Source organism: Monodon monoceros, unplaced genomic scaffold, assembly GCF_005190385.1.
Source record: "Monodon monoceros isolate NGI ecotype Baffin Bay Population unplaced genomic scaffold, NGI_Narwhal_1 Super_Scaffold_13, whole genome shotgun sequence".
Taxonomy (NCBI): domain Eukaryota; kingdom Metazoa; phylum Chordata; class Mammalia; order Artiodactyla; family Monodontidae; genus Monodon; species Monodon monoceros.
The window spans coordinates 67301957-67314077 of NW_021703769.1; the positions used below are offsets into that span (position 1 = coordinate 67301957).

The following is a 12121-nucleotide window of genomic DNA, read 5'->3' on the forward strand; positions in this document are numbered from 1 at the left end:
TTTACTGGAAAAACTCAGAAATCTGGTCAAAGCCTGAAGTTTAGCTAATAATATTGTATCAGTGTTAATTTCCTGATTTCAGTAGTTGTTCTGTGAGATAGTAAAATTAAGAGAAGCTCAGCGAAGACTATATGGGCATTCTCTATACTATCTTTGCAACTTTCCTTTAAGTCTAGAATTAAATAAAATTCAAAAAATTTTAAAATATGTATGTCATTTCATATTGAAGATTATCCATCCTCCAATAAATACCGTTGGGAGTTAAGACAGGGCACCATGGTTCACATGGAATTTAACTGGCTTTAGAAGCATTTTCAGTAAATCATGTCCCTTTCTAGACCAGAGTTTCTCAACCTCAGCAGTACTGACATGTTGGGCTAGATAGTTCTTTGTTGCTGGGGGCTGTCCTGCACATTGTAGGATGTTTACCAGCATCCCGGGCCTCTACCCGCTAGATGCCAATACCACTCCCCTCCCTGCCTGTGACAACCAAAAACGTCTCCGGACATTGCCAAATGTCCCGGATGGTGGGGGACAGCTAAATCATCCCAAGTTGTTCTAGATCTAAGAGGCACTTGGAGCTCTCAGACCACACATATGTGAGTGCCCTCTCTGTGACAGGCACAGGACAAGGGCTAGGAATACTGGAGTGCATAAGACGGGTAAAATCCCAGCTCTTTAAGAGCTACTAGGGGAGACTGGCAATACGCTAAAAAACAAATTAAAAAATTTCAGATGGAGGAAAAGGCTCTGAGAGAAATAGAGTGATGTGACAGAGAATAATTTATGTGAGTGGTGGGGTTGGCAGGTGGTCATCAGTTCAGACTGGGTGGTCAAGGAGGGTTCACCGGGGAAGTACTCTTTGAGCTGAGACCTGAATGATGGAGGAACCGTGTGTGGAGCAGAATAGAGTGAACAGAAATAAATCCATGCCTATACAGTCAATTGATCTTCGACAGGGTACCAAGAATACACAATGGGGAAAGGATAGTTTCTTCAACAAATGATGCTGGGAAAACTGGATATCCACATGCAAAAGAATGAAACTGGACCCTTACCTTACACAATACACAAAAGTCGACTCAAAATGGATTAAACATAGGACCTGAAACTGTAAAACTCCTTGAAGAAAACACAGGGGGAAAGCTTCATAACATTTGTGTTGGCAGTGATTTCATGGATATGACCCCAAAAGCACAGGCAACAAAACAAAAATAGATGTGTGGGATTACATCAAACTAATAAGCTTTGGTACAATCAACAAAGGAAATGACAGAATGAAAAGGCAACCTACAGAATGGGAGAAAATATTTTCAAACCATGTATCTGACAAGGTGTTAATTTCCAAAATATATAAAGAACTCCTATAGCTCAATAGCAAAGAAATGAATAACCTGACTTAAAAAAAAAAGAAATTAAAAAAATTATCTATTTATTTGGCTGCACTGGATCTTAGTTGCGGCACACAGGGATCTTCATTGCTGCACGCGAGATCTTCGTTGTGGCATGCGGGATCTTTAGTTGAGACATGCAAAGTCTTAGTTGTGGCATGTGGGATCTAGTTCCCTGACCAGGGATTGAACCCAGGCCCCCTGCTTTGGGAGCACAGAGTCTTTAGCCACTGGACCACCAGGGAAGTCTCACGAACAACCTGATTTTAAAATGGCCTAAAAGGACTTCCCTGGTGGTGCACTGGTTAAGAATCCACCTGCCAATGCAGGGGACACGGGTTCGAGCCCTGGTCCAGGAAGATGCCACATGCCACGTAACAGCTACGTGCGTGCGCCACAACTACTGAGCCTGTGCCCTAGAGCCCGTGAGCCACAACTACTGAGCACACGTGCCACAACTACTGAAGCCTGCGTGCCTAGAGCCTGTGCTCCACAACAAGAGAAGCCACCGCAGTGAGAAGGCCTCACACCACAACAAAGAGTGGCCCCTGCTCACCACGACTGGAGAAAGCCCGCGTGCAGCAACGAAGACCCAACACAGCCAAAAATAAATAAATAAATAAAATAAAATGGACTAAAGACTTGAATAGACATTTCTCTAAAGATGACATAAAAATGGCCATCAGGCATATAAAAAGGTGCTCAACATCACTAACCATCAGGAAAATGCAAATCAAACCCAAAAACGACATATTACCTCACATCTGCTAGAATGGCTAATATAAAAAAAAAAGACAGCAAGTGCTGGTGAGAATACGGAGAAACTGGAACTCCCATACACTATTTGTGGGAATGTAAATTGGTACAGCCATTATGGAAAACAGTATGGAGGCTCCTAAAAAAAATTAAAAATAGAACTACCATATTGATTCAGGAATCCCATTTCTGGGTATTTATCCAAAAGAACTGAAATCAGGATCCTGAAGAGATTATTTGCACATCCATGGTCACTGAAGCATCATTATTCACAATAGCCAAGACATGGAAACAACCTATATGCCCATTGACAGATGACTGGATTAAAAAAATGTGGTGTATATATAAAATGGAATATTATTTAGCCTTAAAAAGGAAGGAAATTCTGTCATATATATAACAACATGGACAAACCTTAAAGACATGTGAAATAAGCCAGTCACAGAAGGACAAATACTGCACGATTCCACTTACATGAAGCATCTAAAATAGTCACACTCTTAGAATCAGAGAGTGGAATGGGAGCTGCCAGGGGCTGGGGGTATACAGGAGAGGTGGGGAGTGACGGAGAGCTGGTATTCAATAGGCATAAGGTTTCAATTATGTCAGGCAGCTTTACATCGTTGGCCTGCAGTACAATACTGTAGTGTACACTTAAGAGTACGGTACTGGATACTGTACACAAATATTTAAGAGGGTAGATCTCATGTTGTGCTCTTACCCCGATAAAATAAAAAAGAAGAAACCATGTGAAGACGTGGGACAGAACGTTCTGTAAGAGAACACGTGTGGAAGCTCTAAAGAGGGAATAAGGTTAGTGCACTGAGGGGCAGAGTGCAGACCAGCGAGGCTGAAGTGAGTGAGGGGGCAGGGGAAGAGCTGGGCTCACAGGCGGCCCGGCCAGACCACGTGGCCAGGCCACGCAGGGTGCATGGTGGGAGGTCTGCATGGAAGGCACTGGAGAGCTTCAGCCAGGATGACACGCTCTGCTTTGTGTTTTAAAGCCACCCCCTGCTGGAGGGCATTATGCTGAGTGAAATAAGTCAGACAGAAAGACAAATCCTATGGGATGTCATTTATGTGTGGAATCTAAAAAATACAACAAACTAGTGAGTAAAACAGAAAAGAAGTGGACTCACAGATATAGGGAATGTACCAGTGGGGAGAGGGAAGGGGGAAGGTGCAAGATAGGAGTAGGGAAAAAAAAAGGAGAGTTATTATGGGATTATATGAAATCATTTGTGTGAAACTTTTGAAAATTGTAAAGCAATACAGAATTTAAAGAATCCTTCATTCAATTAAAAAAAGAGGGCTTCCCTGGTGGCGCAGTGGTTGAGAGTCCGCCTGCCGATGCAGGGGACACGGGTTCGTGCCCCGGTCCGGGAAGATCCCACATGCTGCGGAGCGGCTGGGCCCGTGAGCCATGGCCGCTGAGCCTGCGCGTCCGGAGCCTGTGCTACGCAACGGGAGAGGCCACAGCAGTGAGAGGCCCACGTACCGCAAAAAAAAAGAAAGAAAGAAAGAAAGAAAAAACAGCCATTTCCCTGGCTGCTAGGTGGAGGACCACGAGGGCGTAAGTGGGAGCAGTTCAGATTACATGTGAATAGGGAACTAGAAGGCCCTGATCCCAATCCGGAGGGCATGAGTGCTCCCAGACTCACGAAGCCTGGCTGGGACACAGGCCAGGCTGTGGCAGTTCCAAAACAGAGCGAGGGCTTGGAGCGCCAGATTCCTGGAAAATGGGGGGCATTTCTGGAGAAATGACTGTTTGTTAAGCTTTGTAGCTTGAACATATTCTTAAATGTCTGCTTTTCTGTTCTCCATTTTTCCATCTCCCTTTAATGATTCTTTTCCTTAACGACTGGTTTTTCTGCTTGCCATTTTATAACAGACATGGAACCATCGGAACAAGCTTCTCAACCTGACCCCTGCACCGACCCAGGAAGGTTTGCACATCCCTCCCCAAGGGTGCGGAGTAAAGGTGGTGACTTACCTCGGCGCACCGTGTGAGGGCTCGGGCCGGCGGAATTGTGCGTAGGGCCCACAGAGAGCTGATGGGAGCCGGCAGTGGCCTGGGCCTGGCTTTGGCCGGGGGCCGCCTGACTGCTGTTTCTCCCGGGTGCAGGTGCAGCCGCAGGATCCTTGGGCTTTGGAGGACTAAGGGAAGCAGAAGCCAAGTTAGATGTCAGGCATTCCCAGCTATAAAAGCTAAACATGCTGTAAAATATCAAATTCCAGCTAGAGTTTTCACTGCAGCGGGCAAGGAGGTGATCTGAAAGTTTAAACAGCTCACACTGGGTCTGTGAAGCTAATATTTGGTGCCACACAGGACCACATATTTTATGAGACTCATGGCATCAGACTATCTTCCAACTACTTTGCCACTTAAATATCATGATAGAGGCCATTTCAAGTTCTAGTGTGCTTGCACTCAACTTGGGCAGTATTTAAACACATGAAAGGGTTTTTGGACTTCAGAATAATGCGATTTTGCCATATACATTGCACAAAACTAAGCAAATGCAATAGCAAAATACTAACACTGCTCTAAATTACAAAGCACTCAATTATTATCAATAATTTGGACTTCAGGAAAGAGAAACTCTGAGAGGCTAAATGATTGCTCAGGGCCCAGAGTTGGTTAATACTGGGGTAGGGATCAGAGCTCAGGCTTCCTAATTCCTGGCTCAGAACTTTTTTTTTTTTAAGTTTTTAAAAATTTATTTATTTATTTATTTTATTTTTGGCTGTGTTGGGTCTTCGTTTCTGTGCGAGGGCTTTCTCTAGTTGCGGCAAGTGGGGGCCACTCTTCATCGCGGTGCGCGGGCCTCTCAGTGTTGCGGCCTCTCTTGTTGCGGAGCACAAGCTCCAGACACGCAGGCTCAGTAGTTGTGGCTCACGGGCTTAGTTGCTTCGCGGCATGTGGGATCTTCCCAGACCAGGGCCCGAACCCACGTCCCTGCATTGTCAGGTAGATTCTCAACCACTTGTGCCACCAGGGAAGCCCTGGCTCAGAACTTTTTATACTGAACTTTATAGCTACAATTTGTCAAAGTCACCAAAGAGTAAATGGCATTAGTGAGATGTACACAAAAATATCTACAGAGCAAAAGAAACAAAGAGCAAATTGATAACCGACGTTCTATTTGTCCTTCTGCAGTGAAGACTAATTATTATCTTAAATAATATATTTAGCCTTGATTAAACAAATTGAATGCTACAGGTAAATGAAAATGTGTAAGAGTTTGCTAAGACTTTTTTTTCTCCGAGAAAAAGATTTAAGCCCAAACGAATACATGTGTGGTAGCAGTTACGGAAAGACCAACGTGGAGCTTACGACGTGCACGTGAAGCACTAGGGAGTTTGAAGCCTTAGATATTTTTAACCAAAAAAGTGAATTTCCTCAAATTATGCGGGTAGAAAGGTATTCAGGAATGCACGAAGTCCTCAGCTGTAAGGATTTAACGAGATTCCAATCTCCTAAGCAGCTGGCTTCACACAGCACGAGGCACTCTCTCTCCACCCAAAGAAGAGGTGAGGGAGTTCTCCCAAGGCAAAGTCACCTCTGGGCGGAAAACAAGCACACGATTAACAGGCCATCCTTGTTTTATCATTTATTTTACTTTATATGAAATCATTTAGTGCTTTATAGGTGGCCAAGGTGGGCCAAATGCAATAAAAATGTTAGCACGTACTAGAGGGGCTCATCTTTTATAGCAGCTGCCAGTTCTGTACGACCCGAGATACCACCTGAAGTGGCCTCTGGTGGTCATCTGCCTGGGTCAGAGTGGAGAACTGAATTTGTGCAAATAAAGGTCTCGACTTCAAAGGTATTTTTCCTTAAAGTTGCTATATATTCTTAGTCCACTCCAGGTGGTTAACCAAAAGGTGAAGCAACAAAAGAGCTTTTTAAGAAAACCTATCATCATATTTTCTACCTTGTACTCATGTATCACCTGCCCTACAGGACTGAAAGCCAGGGGGTTGGGGGGATGCTCAGTATAGCAGAGACAGCACATATTATTCAGTACTCAGTTATTCAGTAAATCTGATTGGATGGATGGATGGATGGATGGATGGATGGATGGATGAATGATGGATAAATGGATGGACAGATGAATGAATGGGTGAGTGAGTGAATGCCAGGAATATAATAACTTCACTAACTTGTTGCATTCAAATGTTTACTAGTTAGCATACTGAATGACAACAAGCAAACGGTACACGAACAACGAGTACACATCAAACAGGTAAGAGAGGCTTATAAGACTGCTAGACACTTATCGGCTTCTGGCTCCCAGCCCCAAAGCAGTATGGTAAAGAATGCAAACAAATGTTGCTTTCTTTTGAAAACAGGAAAGGAAGCAAGCAATTTGCAGTCTTTTTTCCCATCCTTTGCCAACCGGAGGAGTGAAGGCAAAGCTGGTTCACGCCATGCCTAGTGATCCTTGGGGCATGGAGGCCATGCCCACAGGCCAGCGCCTGCAAGAAGGCTGGGGTGTCTGGCACCCACTGCCAGCAGATGCTGGCCTCCTTACCTGCTGTCGCCCGGGCTGGGCCCCTGCTCCAGTATGCCCGCGGAGGAGGGGACAGCCCCACCCCCTGTGCTGCTTTCGGCCCTAGAGCTCTGGGGAGGGGTCTCTGGGCCCGCTGGAGCCAAGGTGCTGCCATCTGTGGGCGGGAGTGGCGGCTGGAAAGCAGGGGATATGTGCTTTCTATTTAGGGTGCCACCCCGCCGGTGAGCCTGGAAGTCCATAAGCTTCACACCAAAGCTACACAGAGAGAAGAAACAGTCAACAACACACCATGCGAGCCGACTACTGACACAGAAGCCCATTGGTCCTCGGGTGTAAAACCCCACACGCAGGGACAGCCACCCAAGTTGCCCAGCATGCAATGAAGCGGCAAGGACGAGATTAACGGTCACTCCTGTTACCCAGGCAAGCAACTCAAGTGGGCTTTAAACTTGGACCTGGTACCCATCGATGCCCTTTCTCAAAGTGGGTATGGGCAGCTGAAAGCAAACGGGCAGGCTTCATCTTGAGTAAGTGACATCATGTTTGTGTTTTTATTTCCATAGTACGATGTACAAGGCGATTATCTCGAACCTCTGTGTTTGGGCATCAAGGTGGAAGCTGAGTGCAGAAGTGCCACCAGTGGCAACGTAAGGCTGTCACATCGCACTGCCTCTTAGGCTGAGATGTACAAACACTGGTCTATGCGTATGCAAAGAATGTATCTGAAAGGATGTGTAGGATTGGAAAAATAGCTGCTTTTGGGAAGGGGATGGTGGTTGGAGGACAGGTTAGAAGGGATATTCACTTTTCACTGAAGCCCACTGGTGTATGAACTTTAACACTTCTTTCCAGTTCAAAAAATAAAAAGACACATGGCTCCCTGAGCTTGTGGCTACTGGGTCAGTTGGCGGGGGAATCCATCCAGGAAGATGGCTAAGAACTATTTATTGTGTGCTAACTAGACCCACAACATTCCATTTTGTAACTTAAAATACATAAAGGCTAATTCTGTGGAGGACAGAGTTTGTCATCAGGAAGCACTTCTGAACGTGGGAATGTGGGTTCAGAGAAGTGACAGAATAGAAAAGTAAAGCTTTTTCCTTTTCTATGGGCTTAAAAAAAAAAAAAAAAAAAAAGGCAAAACAGAAAACAGACCACACTATAAGTCTGGGCAATTAGAATAAGAGCTTGCTGTTTAGTTTTAATGTAAAACTACTTTCAGTAACATTATTGCATGTATGCGAGAAAAGCACAGGACTTCTAATTCAGCATTATTGGTGAACACAGTGGCACTTCCGCACACATGTCGGATAGATTGGCATCTGAAGGCAAAAATCCCAAATAGCCTTAACAACCTTTGAAAACCCCACAAATCACCCAAGGAGCCTAGCAACAGAGACTAGTACTGTTTCTCACTAGTCCAACACAGGCTTTATTTTTGATTCCAGAATTGGCAAACACTGAGGTTTCTATGGTTGGCTTCCAATGAGGGGCCAGGTTATACAAAGAATATATGTCTTCAGACACCAACTCGCACATGTCACTGTGAGAGGTGGGTTGTTCTCACATTCACTCCTGGACAGACGTCCACGACACCTAACATTTTTTTTTCTTTTTCTTTCTTTTTCCCCAACCAAGTACATTTAGGTGAATTTGTAACATGTGTGTGATGCTACTGTGTAGGGCTTATCAGAGACCACCAAGTAAAGCTCGAATGCGTCAGGTATGATTGTTAACTGACAAGCTACACACCTACTTTGGGGTCAGATTAATGTTTGGAATGGACTAAAGCAGAATTCCTGAAACTAGCTGGACTCTAACAGGCCTGGGTGCAGGCCACTCCCCAATGGCAAGCCCACTGAGGCAGGACCAGGGACGGTGGGCCCACCGACTCCTCTCCGAGCCATCGACCGCTGGTGTGAAAGTCAATAGCTCTGCACACACCTCTCCTTCTTCACCAGGTCCCCCTCCATCACCGCCATGCTGGCAGGCCGCTTCCTCTCCAGGGTCCCCGAGTCGACAGGGTCATTTCCAGTGTGGGATGAGTGATTGGAATTTGGGGTGGTGAGAGGTACGAATGCTTCTGATACATTAAATTCCACCTCTGCCAGAAGAAAGAAACAAGTGTATATGAGACACAGGGCACAGGGGTTGAGGGAGCTTGAGAACACCCCACTGGAATAGGAGCCTCATTCTTCCATCCACAAGCCCTCACTATTTCACAGGTGGAAGCCCCGGGCACTCTCACCTTCTTAAAGGACAGTTTACCAAACCAGGGTGGCGGGTAAAATAAGAAAACCAGAAATAGGGGAGGGGGTATGACTCAGAATCCAAGTCACACAACTCCGCTGCTTTCCTTTCTGTTAAAAAAAAAAAATCATGGAATACAGAAGAGGAATGTGAGCATGGGTTATACTCATCTGAATCATAAAAAATAAGATATTTACAGCTTGATATTAAATAGAAATAAAAGGCAACATCAATTCCATACTGCCTATAGCAGATTTTGAAGACTCGTTTTCTCAAAGGAAATCTTGGACAGAATGACAGTATTCATTCATCCATCACACATTTACTGCACAACCTTACATGAGTGGGGCGTGATTCTCGACGGTGGAAGTCAGTGGTAAAGAAAAGATGAGCGTGCCCTGGCCTCATGGAGCTTACACGCCAGAGGATGACAGCAGGGCTGCTCTGGGCGAAGCTGGGGTGGGAGGTCCGGACTCCCAGCACTTGCCCAACCAGTACCCGCAAAGGGAGCCGCGGAAGCTCTGAGGATCCCTGCATATTCAGTGTCACCTCTTCTATAAAGCAATCCCCGGCACTTTGTGCCCAGCATGAGTTGTCAACTCATTCCCCATCCATCTTCCTTCTAATGTGCCATGTGTTACAATTTCTCTGATGATGAAGCCTCCTTCTCCAGTGACCAAGTTCCTCCAGGGAAGACAGCATGTCTTCTTACCAGCAAACATATGCGCCTAGGGAGTGTTCAGTATACACTGGCTGAATGAATGACTCCATGTTAAGTGAAACAAAGTGAAATACACAATAATGTGGTTACTGCTTTGTCAAAATATGAATGCAAATAGTCTAAAAAGAAACGTGAAAAAGTGAAGCCAATTATGTAATCATGAAGGGATTACTGAAGTATCTGCTTCTTCAAAAAGATTTTTTATACTATTGTTGTATATTATTGTGCTTTTGGAGTCAGTGAACTCGGAGTGGCAGTTACCTTCGGGGAAGAACCAGTTGGCATGCTGAATGATGGGTTCAATGACAGCAACCACGTGGACGGATGTGGCCGCTGCCATTTCGGCTAGCGTTCTGCAAAGGAAGTTCACAAAGTTAAAACACCTCCCCTAGGCAGCCTCTGATTTCTGCAGGTTGGGTCAGGGCAATTCAATTTTTTGTATCAAAAGGATAAAACATTTAAGTACGAATGCAAAAATTAAATGCACAAGGCCCTGGCCTAGGGGTGTGGCAGTGATCACCCAGGAAGAAAAATTGCCCTGACTCGGCTGTCACTTCTTAGTCTGTGTTGTGATAACAACTAGGTGTAAGTCAGTGACCAACAGTGTGTCAAAATGCTGGTTTTCAGTTGTTTGGGGACAGGGCTGCATTCACCCACTGGCACAGTCCTTCCCCTGGGAGTCATCTTCTAAGTCTCCAGATTACCACAAACCCATTCTGCCTAGAATGCAGCCAAGCGTATGCAGTGTTTCAGGGTGCCTCTCATCATCAGGGGCCCCCGCATTTACACATATTATTAAGGCTGTCACGCACGTATGTGGACTGGTCCCAAGATGCATGTCCAGAAGCAGACTGTGTCCGAATACCCAGGGCCCACAAGGAAGAAAACAAAGAAGAATCGTTCCTGCTGTTGAGGGGCTCATATCCAGTTCAGAGTCAGAACACGGGAAAGCAGACAAGCTGCAAGGGCCTGACATTTACTGAGCACCTACCACATTCAGAGCCTCGGATTCCTCCCTGCATTTAATTTTTACAATATGGCGGCTGTTCTGAGGCCTTATAAGTGAAGACACTGAATCCCTGATAGGCTGGATCCCACACCTGACTGCCCCAAACCTATCTCCCCTCCTCATTTTATCACTCTGACCTCTCTTTCCATTGGGGAGAACATTTTCACCCCAATTTCCAACCAGGTGAAAGTTCTAGCTCCTTTTAAATTCCAGCTTAAAATGCAAGCTTTGCCTGTAAATTACCCTCCTCACCTGTTCACACTTCCCTCTGGCCATCTGGATTCTGATCCCTCCCGTACCTTAGAACCTTAGAACTGGGGAGGAACGGTCCACTCGTGTTCTTTGCAAACTTTTCTTTTTGAGGAGGTACTGTTTGTCTATTGATTTCAAGACCTTTTTATATATCTGGATATTTTCTGAGGAACTCCTAGTTTGTGAATTGCCATTTATTTAAGGAGCTTTCTGACTTACAGAAGTTTCTAGCTGTTATAGAGCTAAATCTATTTGTTTTCAGAACTGATTTTGTTTATAAAATTCGTTTATATCCCAAAAGCTAATAAATATTTACCTGCCGTGTTTATATTTATTTATTTTTTAACCTGCCATATTTATGACATCACTCTTTATATTTACCTCTTTGGTCTTCCTGGAATTTATTTGCTATAAGATGTGACGTACTATGTAGTTAGCTTTTATATCCACTTATCTTTCATTTGCTTTATGACATTGAATCTTTGCAAAGAATCTTATAAATACTTTCTGAAACAAGAGTGAGCATACATGAGGGAATGAATGAGTCAAAGATAGAAAGATTTTGATTCAGAAAGTCCCTGCATTTTCTGATGGAAATCTGAACCGCTCATGATTTTACAAAGCTGAACAGCAGTGACGGGGGGGCAGGGAAGGGTGGTGAAGCTTAAGGACAGACCCTGTGGGCCCCACCATTTCCCTGCTGTGCAACCTTAAGCAAATTATTCGTCCTCTCTAAGCCTCAGAATCCTCACCTGCAAAAGTGAGGACAAAAGCACCAACTCCAAAAGATAACTTGTGAGGATTAAATGGATCATCATAATGCCACCAGACAGAGCAGACAACAACGTGAGTGATTTCCCAGACGCTTCCTAGCTGACCTCCCTGATGCCTCTCCTCCAGTCAATCTACAGCTCTCAATGCCAACAAATTATCTTTCTAAATGCAATTTGATCAAGTCATTCTGCTGAGAAATTCTGATGCTCCCTTCCCCCCCGTGACCCGTAAAATAAGTTCCTAACATCTCAGCAAGATACGTGAGGCCCTTCCTAACCAGGGTCCAGCTCCATAAACCTCAGCCACAGCCTCATGGCCCCTGTGCTCAAGTTACATGAGACCACGTGATTACGCTCCCCCCCACCCTCCGCCAATATAGACACCAGGCCCTTTCACACCCGCTGTGCGGGGCTCATTCAGGTCCCACGCGTGGGAAACCATTCATCCATCA

The 12121-nt window shown here is 45.1% G+C and overlaps 1 protein-coding gene across 7 annotated transcripts in view; it reads right to left on the reverse strand.

Moving 5' to 3' along the window:
- The window catches only part of ARHGAP17 (Rho GTPase activating protein 17), an 89137-nt gene that overhangs the window by 10822 nt on the left and 66194 nt on the right, over nucleotides 1–12121 (reverse strand). For 6 of the 7 annotated variants that reach the window (XR_003793121.1, XM_029220431.1, XM_029220430.1 and 3 more), the window contains exons 15-18: nucleotides 9897–9988; nucleotides 8609–8768; nucleotides 6686–6919; nucleotides 4141–4304 (exon numbers count right to left, since the gene is read on the reverse strand). Coding sequence is in view for 6 of the 7 variants with exons in the window: in XM_029220431.1 (XP_029076264.1) it covers nucleotides 4141–4304; nucleotides 6686–6919; nucleotides 8609–8768; nucleotides 9897–9988 (650 nt within the window). In the remaining variant the exon portion in view is untranslated. The remainder of the gene's footprint in view (nucleotides 1–4140; nucleotides 4305–6685; nucleotides 6920–8608; nucleotides 8769–9896; nucleotides 9989–12121) is intronic. The other variant, XM_029220436.1, reaches the window with a different exon arrangement.